General features: G+C 42.6%; 1 protein-coding gene across 2 annotated transcripts; it reads right to left on the bottom strand.

Moving 5' to 3' along the window:
• Nucleotides 1-13,663: 13,663 nt before the first annotated feature.
• Nucleotides 13,664-23,302, bottom strand: aimp2 (aminoacyl tRNA synthetase complex interacting multifunctional protein 2). Of its 2 annotated transcripts, none has more exons than XM_067377003.1 (4): nucleotides 23,032-23,302; nucleotides 22,407-22,613; nucleotides 17,987-18,221; nucleotides 13,664-14,536 (listed from the first exon to the last, which is right to left on the bottom strand). In XM_067377003.1, the coding sequence occupies exons 1-4, from the start codon at nucleotides 23,152-23,154 to the stop codon at nucleotides 14,148-14,150; spliced, it is 954 nt and encodes a 317-aa protein (XP_067233104.1). In that variant the 5' UTR covers nucleotides 23,155-23,302; the 3' UTR covers nucleotides 13,664-14,147. The 2 variants fall into 2 exon arrangements, with proteins under 2 accessions (XP_067233104.1, XP_067233112.1); XM_067377011.1 differs by having other exon boundaries at nucleotides 23,140-23,302.
• Nucleotides 23,303-23,527: the final 225 nt, after the last annotated feature.

Genomic DNA, 23,527 nt, shown 5'->3' with positions numbered 1-23,527 from the left:
ACAGATTTCAACACTAAAACTGTAATCATTAATTTACATGATCAATAAAGCAAAATAATTTACATACTAATAAGGGAAGGGATTTTTTCACATTGGACAATGGTCACTTGAAGCAACAGGACTTTATCTTATTTGTGTAAAATATAGTGTTTCCTAGATCACACAATTTTATTTCATTTTCATTATTAATTATAATTGCGCACCTTCTATAACCAATATTTATTTATTCATCTTAAATATTTATGTAAACCACACAGAGGAAAACAATACTGGAATAAGAAGAATTGTAATATAAATATACAGATTGAAGTTACGTCCAAAAATACCTTTAAAAGGCATGTACTTTGATAGAAACTGTGGTACTCAATGCATACTATGAATCAAGCTGTTTACTTGATTCTCTAATGTATTTCCATGAATTCCATAGTACATGTTTAAAAAAAAAACCCACCAGGGTACTTATTTGATTAGTGGCATAACATTAGAGAAGTAAACCAATAATAACATCCATCCAAGCAGCAATCATTTGACCAGCAAAGCAACATGCTTTTATGAAACAGTCCTCTGAATCTTCTGATTCTGAATAGATCCTTATTGGGAGACATTAAAAAGCGATTGTTTACTGACTTTGTGTCAAGTACCTGATAAATCTGTTCTCCTTCAATCTAGTCCAGCCAGACCCTTAGAGCAAAATGATTAATCAGTCTCCCTTGGGAAACAGGCATTACGACAGCAACTGGTTGTTTGTTAGCTTAACACGTTTTACACAAAAATTGCACTATTGAACATGGAAGCCATTAAATCCATTAGCAATATGAATGTGTCTCAGGGAACCCATCATAATATAGACACAGAGGTGCGGCTGTGCTGTTACCATATGAGACTGTAGTCTATCTTTGATATTTATAGTCTAATAAGTATGGTGGAGTTGGAGAAAATGAGCCGGACCTCCAGATGAGTGTGTGATCAGCCCGATGGATCGATGCAGAATGTGGCTGGAATCAGGCTGGAGCACTCAGAGCGCACTGACTGGAGACACACTGATTGGGTCGGTTGAGATGAACACAGGCCTTCGTCAATAGGAAGCAAATGGAAAGGATCTATTCACAGCTAGCTGCTGCCCTACACTCTGTTCAGAAAAATACATTAAAATAGGTTTACATGATTTCTGATTACCAATGAGTTTTCCTTTGCATATTTTTGACTTTCGATTTAGTCATTAAGATCATATTTTGAATGACAAAAACATTGTTTTAGCCTACAGGAAATTTCCATCTAATCAATTCTGTAATATCTGGAATATATAATCTAATCTAATTTAGACATAATATAATATAATATAATATAATATAATATAATATAATATAATATAATATAATATAATATAATATAATATAATATAATATAATATAATATAAAATATAATATAATATAAAATATAATATAATATAAAATATAATATAATATAATATAAAATATAATATAATATAATATAATATAATATAATATAATAAATATAATATGCTCCAGCATCCCTGCAAACGTACATAGGACAAGCATTTTTGAATAGAATAGAATAGAATATGTTCCAGCCTCTCTGCAACCTTACATAGAACAAGCAGTTTGGAAAATGGATGAAGAATATAATAATATAATATAATATAATATAATATAATATAATAGAATAGAATAGAATAGAATAGGCTTGAGCATCCCTGCAAACCTACATAGGACAGGCAGTTTGTAAAATGAATGAAGAATTGAATAGAATTAAATAGAATTAATATTATATAATAGTCTCCAGCATAGAATAGAATAGAATAGAATAGAATAGAAAAGGTTCCAGCCTCTCTGCAACCTTACATAGAACAAACAGTTTGGAAAATGGATGAAGAATAGAATAGAATGGAATGGAATAGAATTAATATGATATAATAGGCTCCAGCATCCCTGTAAACCTGGATGAAGGATAGAATAGAATAGAATAGAATAGAATAGAATAGAATAGAATAGAATAGAATAGAATAGAATAATAGGCTCCAGCATCTCTGCAACTTTACATAGGAGAAGTGGTTTGGAAAATGGACGAAGAATAGAATAGAATGGAATGGAATGGAATGGAATAGAATCCAGCATCCCTACAAACTTACATAGGACAGGCAGTTAAGGAAATGGATGAAGAATAGAATAGAATAGAATAGAATAGAATAGAATAGAATAGAATAGAATAGGTATGATATAATAGGTTCCAGCATCCCTGCAAACCTACATAGGACAGGCAGTTTGGAAAATGGATAAATAGAATAGAATAGAATTAATATGATATAATAGGCTCCAGCATCACTGCAGTTTGAAATAGAATAGAATAGAATAGAATAGAATAGAATAGAATAGAATAGAATAGAATAGAAAAAAATAGAATAGATAAAGGTTCCATCATCTCTGAAACTTTACATAGAACAGTTTGGAAAATGGATGAAGAACAGAACAGAACAAAACAAAACAGAATAGAATAGAAATAATATGATATAATAGGCTTCAGAATCCCTATAATATGATATAATAGGCTCCAGCACCCCTGCAAACCTACATATGACAGTTGGTTTGGAAAATTGATGGAGAATAGAATATTTTATTTGGGCTCCCTGGTCAAAAAAAAAAAAAAACACCCCTAAGTCTGGTATTTAAGTCTGGTATTTATGTCTAGACATGACACAATTGTTAGTCTATGGGAATATTTGGTAACACTTTATTTCGATGGTCCACTTGAGACATTTTACTGACTATAAGTAACCCTAACCCAAGTATAAACAATAGTAAGAATCATTTAAATGAATAGATGAGTGACAACACAACCTCTTCTGATATGTCACTGCTTGAAGAACACAGCCGCAGACAAATCCCATGTGTCTTCACAACTATATACTGATGTATGCCGTGTAAATGAAAGCACTTGAGATGATGTTGCTAGCATGCAACTGTGGTAACCGAAGAGCGGTGGGTGTGAAAAAGCCTGAAAATGTGATGTTGACACCAATTAAATCCGCAGGTTGAGCATGATGCTTTGATAGAAGAGGCCCCACTGTTGGAGAGGCTGGTCAGAACTCTGACCTTTATACAGCACTATCTTTAGAAAACACTTGCTGAAAGAAGGTTCTGGGCATATTTCATCTTGACCTGTGTATGAAGGATAGAACAGCCTGCATATGGCTTTTATATTATGATTGCTGTCACAAATACTGATATACACTACTGTTCAAATGTTTGGGGTTGTAAGATTATTTTTAATGTCTTTGAAAGAAGTCTCTCATGCTCACCAAGACTGCATTTATATGATCAAAAATATTTGATCAAAAAATTTCTCTGTGAATATACATTGCTCAAAAAAAATTAAAGGAACATTTTGAAAACACATCAGATCTCAATGGGGAAAAATAGCATGCTGGATATTTATACTGATATGAACTAGGTAATGTGTTAGGAATGAAAGGATGCCACATCGTTTGGTGGAAATGAAAATTATCAACCTACAGAGGACTGAATTCAAAGACACCCTGAAAATCAAAGTGAAAAAAATGATGCAGCAGGCTAGTCCATTTTGCTTAAATTTCATTGCAGTAACTCAAAATGGTCCTCAGTAGATTGTATGGCCCCCATGTGCTTGTATGCATGCCTGACAAAGTCAGAGCACACTCCTAATGAGACGACGGATGGTGTCCTGGGGTACTTCCTCCCAGATCTGGACCAGGGCATCAATGAGCTCGTGGACAGTTTGAGGTGCAACCTGGTGGTGTCGAATGGACTGAAACATAATGTCCCTGAGGTGCTCTATTGGATTTAGTGCAGGCGAGAGTGGGGGTCATTCAATGGTATCAATTCCTTCATCCTCCAGGAACTGCCTGCATGCTCTTGCCACATGAGGCCGGGCATTGTCATGCACCAGGAGGAACCCAGGACCCACTGCACCAGTTTAGGGTCTGACCATGGGTCCAAGGATTTCATCCCGATATCTAATGGCAGTCAGGGTGCCATTGTCTAGCCTGTAGAGGTCTGTGCGTCCCTCCATGGATGTGCCTCCCCAGACCATCACTGACCCACCACCAAACCGGTCATGCTGAACGATGTTGCAGACAGCAAAATGTTCTCCAAGGCTTCTCCAGACCCTTTCACGACTGTTTCATGTGCTCAGGGTGAACCTGCTCTCATCTAAAAAGCACAGGACGCCAGTGGCGGACCTGCCAATTCTGGTGTTCAATGGCAAATGCCAATCAAGCTCCATGGTGCCGGGCAGTGAGCACAGAGCCCACTAGAGGACGTCAGGCCCTCAGGCCACCCTCGTGAAATCTGTTTCTGATTGTTTGGTCAGAGACATTCACACCAGTGGCCTGCTGGAGGTCATTTTGTAGGGCTCTGGCAGTGCTCATCCTGTTCCTCCTTGCACAAAGGAGCACATACTGGTTCTGCTGATGGGTTAAGGACCTTCTACAGCCCTGTCCAGCTCTCCTAGAGTAACTGCCTGTCTCCTGGAATCTCCTCCATGCTCTGTGCTGGGAGACACAGCAAACCTTCTGGCAATGGCACATATCGGTGTGCCAACCTGGAGGATTTGGACTGCCTGTGTAACCTCTGTAGGGTCCAGGTATCACCTCATGCTACCAATTGTGACACTGACCCTAGCCAAATGCGAAACTAGTGAAAAACAGTCAGAAAAGATCAGTAGGGAAAAAAAAAGTAGTTTGCACAACAGTTTTCAACTAAAAACAGAAACCTTTTTATGCGTTTTAGCCATTAATTTACACTACAACACCATTTTGAGGGCCTGAAAATGCAAACTTTTCAATAATACAGCATTTTTAGTTGTTCTCACAGATCTGTGTGAACTGGGGTCTTCTGACTTTTAAAAATGCAAAGGTACATTTTTATTAAATCGGAAAATATTTATTAAATATTTATTAAGTGGATATCCTTCTGCCAGAATACAGACCCTGACATTACAGATCGTTGCTATGCAACAAAAAGAGTTCAGTCTAATAATAATTTGTTATGGTGCTGATCAGTAGGCCGAAAAGAAATGTAAAATCTGGATTATGTTTTATTGTGCTACAATTTTATATATAAACATGTTACGAAAAAACATACTTATTCATGTAATCATCCATATTATAAAGGTTATTTAATTATTTCAGCAATAAATTGAAAAAGATATGTCCTGTAGACAGATTTTTCGTGTAAAGTTGCAGAATGGTTCCCAGAATTTGGAAGCTTAGAGAATATTATTCTTAAACATCATTCACAACCTAAAACCTAAAACTTTTACCACGAAAAAATATTCCAAAAACCAAAAATTGTTATTTAGAAATGAACAGTGAACAGGTGTTTGTGTCATAGCTATATTCTATGATGAATAACAGCTGGAACAATGTATTGACCAATCAAAAGCCAGAAACAGTCCAAAAATCAAATATTTCTCAAATCGTATAAAATACACGGCTTAAATGATGACAGATGTATGCCCTTGAGTATCATCATAGATGAGTAGAGTGATGTTAGTGTAATCAAGACATCAGGTTTGTTTTACTCCTGCCTGCAGTCATGAAAGCCATTATATTCCACAACAGCAATCATGTAAATAAAGAGAGTTGGGCACAGCTGTCAAGACCTAGAGGCATAATAACTCAACTAAAAAAAGAGCATACCCTTACAGGGTGTTTCCCTAATGGTACTGTAGGTAATATTCTCATTAACATGAAAGAGAAAACGTACTCGGTTACTAACGTAACCTCGGTTCCCTGAGATACGGAACGAGTACTGCGTATGGGGAAAGGTCTCCCTTTTTCCCCGCTGCTGAAGCCTTTTTCAATAACGCAGTGTAACTGCACCGTCATTGGTTCACTCATAGACAAGTTGTTGAACCAATGGCGGCGCGGCATAGCTGCGCGGCCTATGGCGACAAAGCGCGCGAATATTCCCGCCGAAATGGGCGGGGTATAGGGCTATATAAGCAGGCGTTTCGCCATAGGATTTCAGTGTCAATCGACTGAAGCGACGACCCTGAGCCGCAGCCTCGTGGCACGGCAAGTGACGCAGTACTCGTTCCGTATCTCAGGGCACCGAGGTTACGTTAGTAACCGAGCACGTTCCCCTTTCGATACTTCACTGCGTACTGCGATGGGGAACGAATTCAACCACGCCGTGCCACGGCTGGGAACGATATAGCTTGCATTTGGCCACCCAGAGGGGGGCAAAAAGGACAAGCGGAGGCAAAGCCTAACCGAACCCATGGTTACACTGAAGGAAGATACTTCCTATGGTGGCGTGAAGCGGGACCTGTTGGAAGCCGCTAATCACACCGACAGGACCCGAGCTTGTAAGGTCGGGACATCGAGGTGATAGAACCTGACAAAGGTGGACGGCGAAGACCAGCCGGCCGCCTCACAGATGTCTTGGATGGAAACTCCGTTGGACCAAGCCCACGAGGAAGCCATTCCTCTAGTGGAGTGGGCCCTGACTCCTATGGGGCAATTAGTGCCCAGTGAGGAGTAGCACAGGTTAATAGCATCCACTATCCAACGGGAAATGCGTTGTTTCGAGACCGGAGACCCTTTGGTGCGGCCGCCAAAACAAACAAAGAGCTGATCCGACAGTCTGAAAGACTGTGATCGGTCTATGTAGGTCCTCAATGCCCTGACTGGGCAGAGTAGCTGCAGCTCTGGTTCGTCCGCCGAGGGAGGAAGAGCAGAGAGCGAGATGACCTGAGCTCTAAACGGAGTTGAGAGCACTTTAGGGACGTAGCCATGCCTAGGTTTCAGAACGACCTTAGAGTCACCAGGCCCGAATTCGAGGCATGCAGGGTTCACAGAGAGGGCCTGCAAATCGCCAACACGCTTTACCGATGCTAGTGCTAGTAGCAGAGCGGTTTTTAGTGTTATGGGCCTGAGGTCGGCTGAACCCATTGGTTCAAATGGGGCTCCTTTCAAGGCCCTGAGGACCAACGAGAGGTCCCAGGAGGGAATAGTGAGAGGGCGAGGAGGATTCAAACGCCTAGCACCTCTCAAAAACGGATCACGAGCCCGTTTCGTCCACCGATTGGCCAGCAATAGGAGCGTGGAACGCTGCAATGGCTGCTACGTAAACCTTAAGCGTGGAAGGGGAGCGCCCCATTTCCAAGCGTTCTTGGAGGAAAGACAGTATGGAAGATACGTCACTCTCCACAGGGTCTATGTTGCGTGTTGAACACCAATCAACAAAGACTGACCACTTCTGGTCGTAGAGGCGCCTCGTAGATGGGGCTCTAGCCTGAGAAATGGTATTTAGGACGTCCTCGGGAGGCTAGTCGGCTCCCATCGAGGGACCAGAGGTGCAGAGCCCAGAGCTGCGGCTGTGGGTGCCAGATTGTTCTGTTTGCCTGAGAGAGGAGGTCCCGTCTCAGGGGAATCGGCCACGGGGCTCTTAGAGAGAGCCTGAATAGCTCTGAGGACCAAACCTGGTTCCTCCAGAGCGGGGCCACCAGAAGGACTCTGTGCTGGTCTTCTCTGATACGCCTGATGACCTGGGGGATCAGTGCGATCGGAGGGAAAGCATAAAGGAGCGTGCTGGGCCATGTGTGGGCCAGAGCATCTACTTCCTTCGAGAAAAATGTTGGGCAATGAGAGTTGTCTTCTGAGGCGAAGAGGTCTACCTCTGCCTTCCCGAAGAACTCCCAGATCGTGAGGACCACTTGGGGGTGGAGCATCCACTCGTCGGAGGGGATGTTGCTCCGTGACAACATGTCCGCACCCAGATTGTTCCTGCCAGGAACATGAGTCGCTCTGAGCGACTGAAGCCTCGGAAGAGCCCATTCCAGCAGTCGTTTCGCCAGAGCGCATAAGCGGCTGGACGAAAGACCGCCTTGGTGGTTCAGGTATGACACCACCGTCATACTGTCTGACCGAACTAGAACATGACGTCCCGTCAAGTAAGCCTGAAAGAACTGAAGGGCTTTCATCACTGCTAGCATCTCTAGACAGTTGATGTGTAGATGGCTTTCCTCGTGGCTCCACGAGCCGAAGGCCGGTCTGCCCTCGCACACAGCGCCCCAGCCCAAGTTGGAGGCGTCTGTTGAGAGCACCGTCCTCCGTGAGACCGCCTGTAAGGGGACTCCGCGTTGGAACCATACTGGATCCATCCAAGGTTTCAGGGCTAGAAGACAGGCCCGATTGACCTTGAGACATAGGCGGCCGTGCCGCCATGCGCTGGGAGGAACCCGGAACTTCAACCAGTACTGAAGAGGCCGCATCCGAAGAAGGCCTAGCTGCAGCACCGGGGAGGCGGAAGCCATCAGCCCTAGCAGCCTCTGGAAAAACTTCAGAGGGAGATAGGCTTTGTTCGTGACAGATGCCGTGAGCTGCTGAATTGCCAGGGCGCGCTCTGGCGAGACTACTGCCGTCATACGGACCGAGTCGAAAACTGCTCCCAGAAACGAAATTCGTTGAGTGGGGCATAGCGAGCTCTTGGCTAAGTTGACCCTGAGACCCAGGCATTGTAGATGGCTGAGGAGCACGGATCTGTGGCGTTCCAGCTCGTCTCGCGAACGGGCTAAGATGAGCCAGTCGTCGAGGTAATTCAGAACCCGGATTCCCATCTGTCTCAGAGGGGAAAGCGCCGCGTCCATGCACTTGGTGAAAGTGCGGGGAGCCAGAGACAGCCCGAAGGGCAGGACCGTATATTGGTATGCCACCCCTTCGTATGCGAATCTCAAGAATCGTCTGTGACGGGGGGCTATCTGGATGTGAAAATACGCATCCTTCAGGTCCAGCGAGCAGAACCAGTCCTCGGGGCAAATGTGCGCGAGGATCTGCTTCAGCGTCAGCATTTTGAACTTCCGTCTCATGAGGGAGTGATTCAAAAGCCTGAGGTCTAGGATGGGTCTGAGACCGCCATCCTTTTTTGGGGACCAGAAAGTAGCGGCTGTAAAAGCCTGTCTCGCTCTCTGACGGAGGAACCATTTCCACAGCTCCTTTTCCAGCAACGACATGACTTCGGCCCGGAGGACATGAGCGTCGTCCGGATTGACCGATGTTTGAAGCACCCCGGCGAAGCGGGGGGGCCGTCGTGCAAACTGGAGCGAGTAGCCCTGGTTTACGATCCCCATGACCCATTCTGACACATCGGGGATGGCCTGCCAGGCCTCGGCCCGAGTGGCTAGGGGTTGAATAATGTTGGGTGACAGACCGCCGTTGAGAGGGTCGTACACCGCGAGGGGTGGAAGAGGAAATTTGCTCTTTTTGTGATGAGGTGAATTTGTCCGCCGTGAAAACGGCGTTTGGAGTGGCGCAACAGGTGTGGGCCCAGCTGTCACTTGGAGTATGTTTCCCACGCCCGGAAATAAACGAGGGCGGAGGGGAAATTACCCGTGGGAGCTTTTGGGGTGGTCCGGTCGTAACGGGACGGTCCCCCATCCTCTTCCTGTCCGACGAATCAGGACGACTTCGGAGGCACCGGGTCCAGCACAATCCTGGGCCGGGGTCCCTGGCGCCTCGGGAAGGGAGGGCGCTTCGCAGGGCGCGAGCGCTGGCGATGCTCCTGGGGCGGCGCTGCCTGTGTTGCAGGTGGGGCTGGTTTGTTCTGCTGAGCCGGCGCAGTCCTGGGGCGGCTAGACGCAGAAGCGGAGCTGGAGCGCTTAGGCAAGAAATGCCTCATAGCCTGAGACGATTTCTGCGCGGCAGTAAAGCGCTCAGTGAAGCCATCCACTGCAGGCCCGAAGAGACCAGAAGGCGAGACCGGGGCGTCTAAGAAGGCCGTCTTGTCTAGGTCTTTGATCTCCGTTAGGTTGAGCCACAGGTGGCGCTCCAACACGACCAGGCTGGCCATGGAACGACCGATGGCCTGGGCCGTAGCCTTCGTAGGCTCGCAGGGCAAGATCCGTGGCGCTGCGGAGATCTTTGAAGGCTGGCGCGTCGATTCCAGACTCATCCAGAGAGCGGAGGAGTTTGGCCTGGAATGCTTGAAATATGGCCATGGTGTGGAGCGCAGAGGCAGCTTGGCCCGCCGAGTGTAAGCCCGTCCAGCCAGAGTAGAGGTGGTCCGACAGGGCTTGGAAGGAAGGGCCCTCTTCGTCTTCCAACCCACAGCCGCGGGAGGACAGAGGTGAGCAGCCACCGCTTCATCTAGGGGTGGCAAGCGCTCGTGTCCCTTCTCCTCGGCGCCGTCGACGGCGGTGAGGGCGGAGCGGTGCGTAGTGTGGAGGCGGGCAGAGTAAGGAGCGCGCCACGACTTCGTCAGCTCTTCGTGGACCTCAGGAAAGAAGGGCGCTGAACGCTGGCGAGGTGCTTGGCGGCGGCCTGGCAGAAACCATTCGTCCAGGCGGCTGCGAGACGGCTCCTCTGGAGGGGCCCACTCGAGGTCCAGCTCTTCAACGGCTCTAGACAGGATGCGGAAGAGCTCGGCATCCATGCCCTGGCCATGCTCGATGGGTTCCAAGGGAGGCGGTGGAGCGGGGTCTTCCGGCTCGCCAGCCCATCCTTCCGCTTCGGAAGCCGCAAGAGACATGGAGTCGTCTTGTTCGTCGTCTGTTCCCCCGAATGAGACGAGGTCACTCGCTTCTGCGGAGGGACGCTGCTCAGGGCGAGAGAACAGAACTGGAGAGAGTTCCCTGGGAGGAGAGGGCGAGGCACGCGGGGGCTGGGCCGGCGTGAGCTCGCTCAACTCCTGGCGCTGAGTCGCTCTACCCCGCTGTCTTTTCCTCGCCGGACCGCGGGAGGAAGGAGACGGGGAGGGCGCGAGCGGCGAGATCGCCCTCAGTGAAGAAGGCGACCCGCGAGCGCAGGGAAGCGAGACTCATACACTCGCAGTGCGGGCATGAGTCTCCAGCGAGCGCGCTCGTCTGCGTGGGGCTTGCCCAGGCAAGCGACACACTCGCTGTGTCCATCGTCGTCGTGCAGGGGGGCCCTGCAAGTACCACATGAGTGGCGGGGCATCGTGAGACGCCGCTGCCGTGAAAACGGCAATTGGGTGGCTCTTTAGAGCGGCGAGGGCCGCGGAAGCTCTTAAAGCGGTGAAAACCGCTGGAAATCGCTCTTTTAGAGCGGCGTTTCAGCCGCGGATGAAGCTCTCAGGCGGCGCGCCGGATGGCGGCTGGGGACGCACAGGAAGCGGCCGGAAGCGGGAAGCGGGAGGCGGCGGCTCGGCGACGGCGCTAGAAGCTGCAGTCCGCGAGGGCGCCGGCGCTTTCTTCCACCGGCGAGTCCAGGCGAGTCCGCTGCGGGAGCCTCTTCAGACGGCGGCGAGAGCAGAAGGCGGCGAGCTTCTTCGGCTTCAGGCGGAGATCAGCGAAGAGAAGTAGATGTCGTCGCTGAAGGAGAAAACACTGAAATCCTATGGCGAAACGCCTGCTTATATAGCCCTATACCCCGCCCATTTCGGCGGGAATATTCGCGCGCTTTGTCGCCATAGGCCGCGCAGCTATGCCGCGCCGCCATTGGTTCAACAACTTGTCTATGAGTGAACCAATGACGGTGCAGTTACACTGCGTTATTGAAAAAGGCTTCAGCAGCGGGGAAAAAGGGAGACCTTTCCCCATACGCAGTACGAGTGAAGTATCGAAAGGGAACTGATATTCAGCTCAACTGACCCTTCGCAAAGACCCGCCCCCCCCTTATTTACTGTTGCTTTGTCCGACAAGCCATGGCACTCACAGAGTGAAAAATACATTGCGGAGCAAAGAGGACACTGACAACACGTCGACAGACAAGACAGAGCAGGTTACTTATGATATTAAACAAAGTCCCAGCTTTCAAACTGTGTAATTTTTTTTAAGAAATTCAAACAATACAAACCATTTTGTGTCTCTTTAATGTGTCGTGACAGATCGCTGTATCACTTCAGCTTAAACGGTTCGTGAACTGATCATCTCTTTCTACTAGTTCATTTATAGCATCAAATAAACATGAATGAACATCAGAAGGAATGTTGTTTCAAACGCGGAAAGACGTCAATACATACTATTTTTCAAGTACAAGTCCACTGAGGTAAATCTTCTAACTCCTGACTGCTTTGTTGGACAAAATGGCGGATTCGGCATTATAACTGGCTAGATCGCTTGTCAATCAAACTCCCGGCGAAGGGTCGATTGACGCTAGGCTGATAATACCATCCTTGAATCCATAACCTCTTTAGCTTGTAACCTAAATGACAAAGAAACAAATATTCCTATATTAAAATCACCATGAACTCCAAATGGACAATTTTCTTTTAATTTGGAATATTGCAATATTTATCATAAATGATTTATCATTTATAATCACTTCTCTTCTCTTCTCTGATGATGGGTTTATTGGTGTGAGGATGGAACAAACTGTCACTCACATGACATCCAACAATAGCAAACCACAGCCATCCAACCATCTAATGAATTCCCCATGCACAAAATCAAGCCCCGCCCTACATTTGTTCTTGTTCGAGAAGCCGTTTCTCTCAGATATATGTCACATGAAGGAAAAAAAGACTGTCGCACCTTCCGTTCCATAGCGAATTTAAGAGAAAATGATTTTACAACTGAAATATAACTGGCCTATATGGAGAAAATACTTTTTACATTTTTTAAATTATCTGCTATAAATGTTGGTGTCACACTGTTGTAAACAACACGTGGAACCATTTGAGTAGCTGTTAGTGAGGAGGTTAGAGATAACCGTGATTTTACCAAGCATCAACATTCATATCAACCTAAACCAGTGTATTATTGTGTATGTTGAGCTTATTGATTCGATAGATATCCTTATCAACCTGATCCACAAAGTATGTGTTTATAGTCTGGGTTCCAGTAATTAGAGATGTCGATCCAGGAGCCCAATAATTGCTTAAATCATATTTTTAAACCTTTCACCTTGGTAAAGTGTGATTTGATCAGTATAGTGTGTGAATTCTTTCCTCTGTGAGCGGAGGAAAGAACTGAGAGCTGTGAAAGTAAAATTATTTTGCCTGAAGGGAAATTTACTTCTGTGGATTGAGTTGTTGAGGGTTTTGCTGCCATCCACAGGTTACATGAAGTATTACAGGCTCTTTGATTGGGCCATTTTGGGTGTAATAAATCAAATGCCGTTTGCCAATTAGTAAAGAACCTTTTGTATTATTGTATATAGAAATCTAGTTCATTACACTTGCTTTGATTAGTCCAATTACCATTTAAAATATCAGTTTTCTGTCTATTCATGTGATCAAAACTGAATTTTCAGCATCATTACTCCAGTCCTCAGTGTCACGATTCTTCAGAAATCTTTCTATGATTATTTGATGCTCAAGAAACATTTATTATTATTATTATTATCAATGCTGAAAACATTTTTTTTTGTTTTTTTTTTTTGTGGAAACCGTGACATTTATTTTCAGGGTTCATTGATGAATAAAGTTCAAAAAGCCAACATTCATTTGTAATAGAAATCCTTCGCAAAATTGTAAATGCCTATGGTTGATTTAATGTTTCCTTGCTGAATAAAAGTATCAATCCTTAAAAAAATATATATATAAATCTCACTGAGTGTATTTTGCTTTTTAAAGAACGCCATAAACGGAACAAAATAAATCTGCCATCCTTTGGTTTAACACTCAGAAACATGACAGCAATCGTTCTATTTTACATATGGCTGTATTAAAAAAAAGAAATCAATCCGTAAACGTCTGACCCGAAGTGAAAATGTTTAATAGGTTTTGCGAAAAAGACGCTACAAAGTATCACCTCTCATACATCAACATACCTGCAGGTCCTTGGGTTGACATTTCAAACGCTTCGTTTAACACCCGATATAATATGTAACACAAACACACAACATCTTCTAGTACAGCATTTTATTAGGCACAAGGCGGGAGGGAGTTGAGTTTACAGTAATGCCCTCTCTCTGAGTGTTTTGACCTGGCCTGGGACCAGTTCCAGATCCACTCCAGTTAAATCACCAACATGACTTCATCAATGACATCATCACGTGTCATACTACAGACCTGAGCTCAGGTAACACCGGATTCTGGGATGTAACAGTGTTTGTTGGCAGAACAGGTTTACATTTGTTTATTGATGATGCCACATTGCATTTCCCTTTTCATTACACATTTAACTGTGGTGTATCGGTTTCCTGGTTTTAGCTAGAGTACGACCTGCACTGATCTCACAGCTTTCGTCACTGCAGTAACGGATACACGCAGTCGAAGTGGCCCAGGTTCTGGCAGGACTTGAGCCAGCGCTGTACGTTCGCCGGTGCAGAGGCGGTCTGACCGGCCTGCAGGACGCAACAGGCGCACACGACGTCGGCGAGAGAGAACTCCTGACCCAGAAGCCACGGCGAACGTCCCAGAGCCCCGTTTAGTGACCTCAGCACGGCCGCCCGCTCCTTGTTGCCTCCCTCGGCCAGCTGGAAAACTGCCGTGTCGATCCAGCTGTCCATCTGCGTGGCGGCGACCGGGTCCTGAGGTTCGGCACCCAAAAGACGGAAGAGGAAGCGTGCGACGTTGGCCTCCCCCTCGATGGGGCACATGTTCTGTGTGCTGAACTTCATCTGCAGCTTCGACACTGAAACGAGACACACGACACAATGATTAGCTACTCAATACTGCAACTACATTCTAGCTAGGGTATTTTTTCCCCAATTTTCCTCAGGATAAATGGTAACACTTTACAATAAGATTTCACTTGTTAATATTAGTTAACTACATTCGTGTTGTCAAAAGTACTGACTTTGATACCAATTCAGAACTGAAATTTTTTTTAAAAATGTGACGCTTTGAGTGCCGTTGAGCGAATTCATAAACACCTCTGATTGGCCATTGTGTTCACACGCTCCTCAGATATGTCTGTGATTGGCTACAATGATCAACGCTTCAAAAACTTTGTAAATAGTCATCAATCTATGCACATAATTAAAAAAATAATAATTGTAACCTAATTAAATGTAATCGTTTGTCAAAATCTAATAAACTGCTCCACCTATAAAAGCAATGTTTTGTTTGTTTGTTCTTTTTAGCTAACGTCAAATGGTAGCCAAATATTTTCAGGAGGAGGAGTCCACCACAATCAACAGGTCTGGCTGGTATACACACCCAGCATTCACAATCTCATCTATTGCTGCCAAAAGCGCCTGTACTTTGGTACCAAGCAGTGAAATTTTAAAAATGTAACAATGCTTGCCTTTCTGCAGTACTGGTAGTACAGAGGTTTGTGTGAGTGCTCTGTGAAACATCCAAGGTTTCCATTTACAACGTTGAGCATTGTAGCCAATCCCACGTTTGTTGAACATCACGTTCAATCCAATCAAATAAGTTTAAGTTAGTCAGAATCCACTTTATACTGCTGAAAGAGTTTTAGTTCAGCACTAGCTCACTGACTGAGATCCGCACACTCGCAAACACGGAATAAGAAATCTGTGCGGTGTAGACAGCTTTTTTTGATTATAACTGAAGTTTCTGAAGAAGAACTTAGTTACGCCTCATTTTAAAGGTGTCCTTGTTACAATGTAATTATACATTTAAGTACCGAGTAATAATAATTGTACTTACTATAGTGTTAGGTATATGTAACTATGCAAATTTTAGGTAACACTTCATTTCGTTACACTTTATTTTAAGGTGTCTTTGTTACACTGTAATTATACATTTAAGTATTGCGTATTATTAAGTCACTACATGTTCTTACTATGGGGTTAGGATTAGGGTTTGGTTTAGTGTTAGTTGCATGTAATTATGCATAATTTATAGTTATTACTATAGTAACTGCATGTATCAAATGTAACTGACACTGTAAAATAAAGTTTTACCCTTTATTTAACTGTCATTGTTACATGCAGTCACTATAGTAATAACTATAAATTATGCATAATTACATATAAGTAATCCTAAACCAATCCCTAATCCAGTGTAACAAATACACTAAATAAAGTGTAACCATAATTTACTGTTACAGTAACTACATGAAATATATGTAACAGACATGGTAAAATAAAGTGTTAGCGAGAGCTAGCAAGTGAGCTAGTGGTGAACTGAAGTGATTGACAGCTTCAGTGATTATAAAGGAAGAACTTTTTGATCACTTTTCTCAGTATGACCTATTCACAATTTGAAAAAGGTTTTTTTTCATCTGCTCAGTACACTCATTTCCACCAGAGCTTTGCAATTAATTACAGTACCATTCAAAGACTTTTTGAAGTGATTATTATTTTTTTTTTAACAAGGGCAAATTAAACTTGAACATGTATAATGTTACCTAAGATTTCTATTTCAAAAAATGCTGTTTTGTTTTGTTCTTAAGTATCAAATCATCATTTTAGAATGATTTCTGAAGGATCATGTGACACTGAAGACTGGAGTAATGATGCTGAAAATTCAGCTTTGATCACAAGAATACATTACATTTTTGCAATATATTCACATAGTCAATGGTTATTTTAAATTATAATAATAATTTGCAGTATTTGACTGTATTTTTGATCAAATAAATGCAGCCTTGGTGAGCAAAAGAGACACCCCCAAGCTTTTGAATGGTAGTGTACTTTAAATTAAGTTAGGGTTTAATAAAGTTAGACTTTAAGTATCGCCAACAGTCAAGTCAATAGAGAAAATGAATGAGATTTTATCTTCCAGAATGCTATTGAAGAAATATATCGTCCCCTTGGAATTATAAGGTTCTATCTGACATTTTTGTCAAAATTTAGTTATTCACAAATTCATATTATGTGACAACTCATTTACATTATGTGATATTTCTTTTTTAAGTTTGGTACTTTTTTTTAGTTGTTACATAGTTGAAGTAATTTAAATATTTTAAATGTGAAATATTTTAATTATATATAGTCAGTGAAACATCTTTCAATGTTTATTAAACTTTGTTAAACACCTTTGCTGAAGCATTGTCTATTTTCTTGCAGTCTTAAAATGTCATAAATTTTACAATTTTAAGCCTTAAAAGTCAAATAGTCAGTTAATTAATTGATGGGGTCTTGATTACAACAATAAATGTTAGCATGTTATTTCAACCATACTGATGTCTAGAGAGAAAGCCAAAGTCCTGCTCAGATGTATTAAAGTAGCTGCTTTCTAAACAAAGGGAAAATTAAACTTAAATGTTTCCTGCAATAATGTGTTAAATTACCAATTATATTCCTACCTAAATTATTATAATAAAATATTTAGCACTGCCTTTTATGCTTAACTTGAAAAAAAAAAATAAAAAATTTATTTAGAATATGAAATAAATGTCATAAAAAGCATTAAATTTAACTTTCTCATGCATGTCAACACATTGTTACAACACTAATTTTGTGTTTTAAAACAAATTCTAAGTAAACTGTTGTTTCTTGAAAATTATTGCTTCAGTTAATTTTTGGGCAGAAAGAACCTTTTAGAATTAGATTTTTTAGAATTCGAAGGTTCTATCTGCATCGTTCCAAAAATCCCCATTTACACATTTGAGAGGATTTTGATATTGTACATTTAGAATACATTTAGCGTCTCTGTCATTTTCATGTTTGAAAGAAACTTGTTCTCCATATAGTTTTTGCTCAAAACTGCACAGAACGCAGATAGAACCTTATAATTCCAAGGGGGACGATATGATGGAAACCCAAGATCTCACTACACTGTGTAATATGTAGGATATTGCCTTTGAGATGTTCCATGAAACTGCCAGGAAAATTAATGTTGAAATGTTAATCAGACCACACTGCACACCAAAAACACTTTCAAATTCTGTGCCAGTGAATCTTCAGGCATTTTGCCTTCAATATTTTAAAGTGCTGTATTTCAAGTGACACCCCCACTTTCAAGCTATTGCTTTCTTTTCAAGCTTATTTGTTCTGGCCTCATTCCTAGTTGAGTCGTTTGGCATGACATCTTCACACATCCTCTAGTCTAGAGGAGTGTTAAGCAGATCAGTTTCACTCTGGTTACACAAGAGAACCATGATTCCTTGAATGCACAGCAGCCCTCCAGGAAAACACGTTCTGATAAATCTCTCTTTGTACCCTCTCACCATCTTTCCATATGAGAGTGAAACCAAGCTGAAAACGATGGCGTGCGTAGCTGTCTATGTGGCGCGGGCCCAGGCAGGACATGAGCGGAGGGGGCACGGCGCTCACAGACGAGTGCAAATGCACACTGGACAGCACCTGGTACCGCTGGCACAGCAGGCCATGAAGCACCAGCAGGGACAGAGGAGGCCGGGCAGGGTTGGCGTTGATCACGATGTCCCTCAGCGCGCCCAGGTCCTGGAGGACAAGGAATGTGGAAATTCAGTAAGATTGAAGACTGAACAGTGAGTACAGCGAGTTACTTGTTTTCCAGATGCCAAGCAAACGTGTGTCTAAAATCAACTTACAACAGATTCAAATGGGGTTTGATGCGAATTCAGAGTCTGATAATCAGATTTGAATTTATTTTTACTACATTTACCACTCATGTTTTGGTTTACATCATGGAAGCTTGTTTCTAGGGCTGGGACAATGCATGGATTCTCGATTCATGATACAATTATACTGAATTGATTCTTATATTTTCCGAACATATCGCAAATCGATACTGAGCTTAGCTTTTAACAGCAGATGGCACTGCGTGCTTTAGAAACACCCGTACTCTGTTTGCTTCAATCAAGTTCATTACACACACCACTTCAACCTTCTATAAAATAATTATTCATAAAGTTCAAAAAAGTTGAAGTGAATTACAAGGGTTTTTGCAGTGGTCTGTTTTAGGAGTGTAAGTCCTCAGGTCACAATACGATTCGTATCTATATACTGAGTTCACGATACGATACGCATCACAATATTTTGAACAAAATATTCAAATAAGATTTATTTAAAAAACAAATTTCAATAATTTTCCTTGTTGTACATACAAGATCACATTTCAAGGTTTAATAAAAAACCTTCTGTATTCAAATTAACAGCTGAATAGGTCTGTCTGTCAAGGAAAAAAATGTTAAAATTAAAATGAACTTAGAAGTAAGAATAGGGGCCGTTCAAATATCGCATCTAAAAACGTGTGGAAGGCGCGGCCGCACCGCTTCTCCTTTCCAATGCGCTTGCCCTCCCGTGGCATCAGTCGTTGCTATGCAACCATGAACTGCGCTCTCCAAGAGCAGTAGCAAGTTTCAGCAAAGGATAAATTGATTTCTAGCCCATGGAAGAAAATCTCACAATTCTGACATTTTTTCTCAGAATTGAGGGATATAAACCTTTTTCGAGGGAAAAGTCCCCAATAATGAGATATGAATTCGCAATTGTGAGAAAAACACATTCAAATAAAAATAAATTGAGATGAAGTACCTCTCAGTTAGGGGTGTGCGATATTGACAAATCTTAATGTATTGGGCATTTTTTCCAATGAAGATATTTAGATAATATTTTGCGACTTTGCTTTTGCTACTTTGGCTGGTCTAGGTCATAGATTGTAAAAAAAACGATGGATGACATGTCTCCACTAATCCCAGAAGCCATAATATCCCAGAAACGATTGCTTCCAATTAGGTTATTCGGAGTCAAGAGTCTGTGTAGTGATCCTAAAGCCCCCGGTATACTTCGGCCGTCCACGTTCATGCACCATCTGCATGACGTAATTTTCGTCATGCGGAGGGCTCGCGACCGGCCACACAGCCCAGATTTCGAGACCGCGTGCAACAGCACATGCGCAAGCAGTATAGAAGAGTCCACTAGGTGGCAATACCCACAGTATTGAGCACAGTGTTCAGACGTTGAAAAAGAGTGTGTAAAGACCAGTTTAAAAACAACACGCTTGAAAAAAACAGAAAAACACGACAATGGACGGCGAACTTGACCAGCGCTTGTGCGAAGAGATTAGAAAGTACCCACATTTGTACAATTCATGTTTTAAAGAGTACAAAGACGTGTTTAGGGCGGCAAATTCATGGAGGGAGATAAGTAAAAACATGGGAAAGGACTACCTTTCTTCTCAGATCATGCCCAGAGAATGTCCCGTTGATGACATGTCTCAGTGCTGCTCTCCGATGTCTGGTAGAGCATAGAAAAAAAAACTATACTGCGCATATGTCGAACGCAGTCATCCGCGCATCCGTAGTGTAGTATACTTTGAAAGTTTTGCGGACGCGACGTGTCCGGCCGCGGAAAGTTAAGTATACCCGGGGCTTGAGGTGGAGGCACAGTATAAAGGTCCCGGACATACTACGGCAGACTCGATCGCAAGCACTGCTGTCAATCATGTCATCACACCCCATTTTTATAACATCATATAACTAACTAAAACCAAAGTTAATGGGAAGACGAACACTTGAATATACATCTGGTGACAAGAACTACCTAAAATGACAGAAATCATCTTTGGGGAAAAAAATTTTTTTGAAGCGTAATTGATTTTTTTGTTTTGTTTGTTTGGCTCTTATCCCATTCGATTACACGGAGAGGGCAGGCCTTATGGCATACACTACAGCCAGTATGTCACTTTTCAGGACAAACTTGGTCTAGGCATCATATATTAATATGAAACAAAAACCACCTGTAGGTGGCGGCAAGTCCGTGTCTTAAGTAATTCATTGAATCATTCACTCAAGCAATCTAAAACGGATGATTCATTTAGATAAGCAGCAAGTGACTGGATGCATCTGGAATCGCATACTTCCCTACTATATAGTAAAGAAAAAACAGAATGTGACAAGAGTAGTATCCCATGAGGCCACATTATTTATGATTATTTATGACTGGCAGAGAAGTAACACCGTAGGTCACAAGATAATGACAACATGAAAAATAGTAGTGCGTCCATATTACATTCATACGACAAATTCATACTATATAATATAGATGCACCGATCGATCGGCCAGGGATCGGAATCAGTCTCACTTCTTACCGATTCCGAGCCGATCCGTTTTTTTACAAGCGGCACAGGCAATAACGTCAGCTGCGAGTTCTCGCTCTCTACTCTGTCACAGTGAAGTGACACGCAGTTAAATAGTGCTTGTGTTGCGCATGATTTTAGTCATTCCCGCAGGTTTTGCACTTACACCAAAAGCTTGCGCACCACTGATCTATATAAGTGAAGCGAACATGCCATAATCAGTCACAAACAGAGTCACAAGTACCAAAATGAGTGGCTTACTGTGCTTAAACTGTCAAATACATACAAAAGTATGTCAAAACCAGCGGCACAGGCAATCTTGGCAAGAATTCAGATAAACAGTCAGTTTTGAATCTTTAAATAGCTAAGAAAGTGAACCCATGTTGTGTATAACAATATTGGGTCCGTTGAACACCTTTCATAAACTCTTAAAAGGGACAGCAGTCCAATATTCCTGCTGCTGTCTGTCATGTTAATCAAAGAACAAAAGGCAAAGAAAATCACTTTCTGCTTTTGACTGAATACGTTTTATAACTTTAATGGTAAGAATTGATCTGTATGAATACAGTATTTACAATAAAGACTACAGAAATTAAGGTAACCAATGTAAAATAACACTGAATGTGTTTTTACATTTGATTACTTTAATTTCTGTAGTATTTCTTACCTGAATAAAAACCCACTTAACCCGAAAAACTTAGTTTCTCTCTTTATTCTACTGCATTTATTTGAGCTTTTTATATTTTATTACTGACTTTTTACTTGTGTTTTTTTATGAAAATAAAACTTCGCATTGAAGAAAAGTAGATTTTTGTTTGTGCATGTTGTCAATTATAGTTCTTAGAAAGAAAATCGGAATCGACAAAAATCGGTATCGGCAGATCACACTAACAAAAAAATCGGAATCGGCCAAGAAAATTGCAATCTGCGCATCTCTACTATATAAAACACTTTTTTTAGCAGTCGCAAAGTAATTATTCAAAATAAGTATCTACTCAAGGGAGTATGCGATTTTGAAAGCAGCCACTATCAGTGAATCATGGATTCAAATGATTCATTTAAAATCACAGATTCATTCAGAAACGAAACACAGCAGTGTTGCAAACAAATGTTCTGCTCTGGCTTTCTTACTTAGCTACATCAATACGAGATAAATATAAAAAAACATACAAGGGATTTTTGCTCTCATAACTTGAATTATAGGAGCATTTGACAATAACGAAACTATGCAGTGTGTGCTTTTATTTAAATCATGAATTGGTAATATACAGAAAATGAGCAAAGGGTGCTTCCTTTATAAGCAATGACGTTGATATTACTTCAGTTCAGCTGCAGCGCAAGCTCACCGACTACCACGAGTTATATAAAACACTTAATTTTTGATACAAGATTTTTGCCAGTATGCCCATCCCAAATTATGGCTGCCAAAACAGAAACAAAAAAAAAACAAACAGCAAACAATCACAACTAGGTTAACCGGATTGACATGTTTAGACTGGTTTATTGGAGACAGTAGCATGTTTGAGAAAATATATGGCTGAACCATCATAATGTAACAAATAAATATAGCATATGTAAGGCTGACCTTGCCCAATAGGGAATCTAGATCTGCCGTTCCTCTAAACACCGATTCAGCAGGAGTGTGTGAGAGTGTGGTGGCGTCCAAGTCTGCATCAGGAGTGGACACGGTCTTCGTGAGCCCGTCAACCATCGTCTTGAGCTCATACAGTCTTCTCAGGACTTCATCCTGCCGGTCCTCCAGCGCCTTCAGAGCAGGATCCACCTCCCCGTTCTGAGACACACAGATGAGAAAGGACAGTTTACATGCAACTGCATAGAACTTCACACCACAAAACAACATTTGGCTGCATTAAACTAACTGTGGCTATTGCAAATGGACCCTAATATAGCTAGATCAATTTACCATATCATCATCATCATCCTCTTTTCGATTATGATCCATCTCTTTCCTAAGTGTCTCAGCGTGTTTGTGTTGTTAGTTCCTGGCAAGCAGTATTAAACTCAAAGTGTAATTAAACATCTCTCTGGAGGGCCAACCCTCTCATTCCAGAGCACTGCAGCTGTCAATCATACCCAACATGCATGTGTCTATTGCATCAGACAGCCTGCGCCTGTGTATCACACGCATTTGTATTATTTAGTGCTCATATGTGGCATCTGAAAGGTGAATTGATCAGTAATGTGATTACCTGAAGCGCGTGCTCGCTGCAGTTCATTCCCTGCGCGTGGATATTCGGTAACTTGTACATGCACGTTGGCAAATCAATCTTTATGTCACCGGGACTGACGGGCTTTACCTGGTACATGGGCATGATGACGGGTGACCAACGCACTCCAGTGCCAAAATAAAAGCACGGACTCCAGATATGTTTGTTTTTGACGGGATTTGTCGATTTCTCGACAGTCCGTCTAGCAGCCAGCTAACAGTAGCTGAGTGGAGAAGAGGCCGTCGCACGTCATTTCCGGTGAGAGTGAAAGCGCGCGCACAGCGACGCCAGAGGCTGAAATGTGCTTTGAGTTTATGAGCATTTGTTAAGATAGAAGTCTTTGGCAAAGACTTGCTTTAGCTAATTCAGTACTGGTTCATTTTGAAATTTTATAGACTTGTAGCAAAATGTGAAACTATGAAACCAAACAGTTGTTTTACCCATAGTATTTTCCCCCCATACTATGGAAGGCAGTGGG

The sequence above is a fragment of the Chanodichthys erythropterus genome, chromosome 3 (genome assembly GCF_024489055.1).
Source record: "Chanodichthys erythropterus isolate Z2021 chromosome 3, ASM2448905v1, whole genome shotgun sequence".
NCBI classification, from domain to species: Eukaryota; Metazoa; Chordata; class Actinopteri; order Cypriniformes; family Xenocyprididae; genus Chanodichthys; species Chanodichthys erythropterus.
Note: the sequence above shows the minus strand (reverse complement) of the source record. Positions and strands in the feature narration are given on the sequence as shown.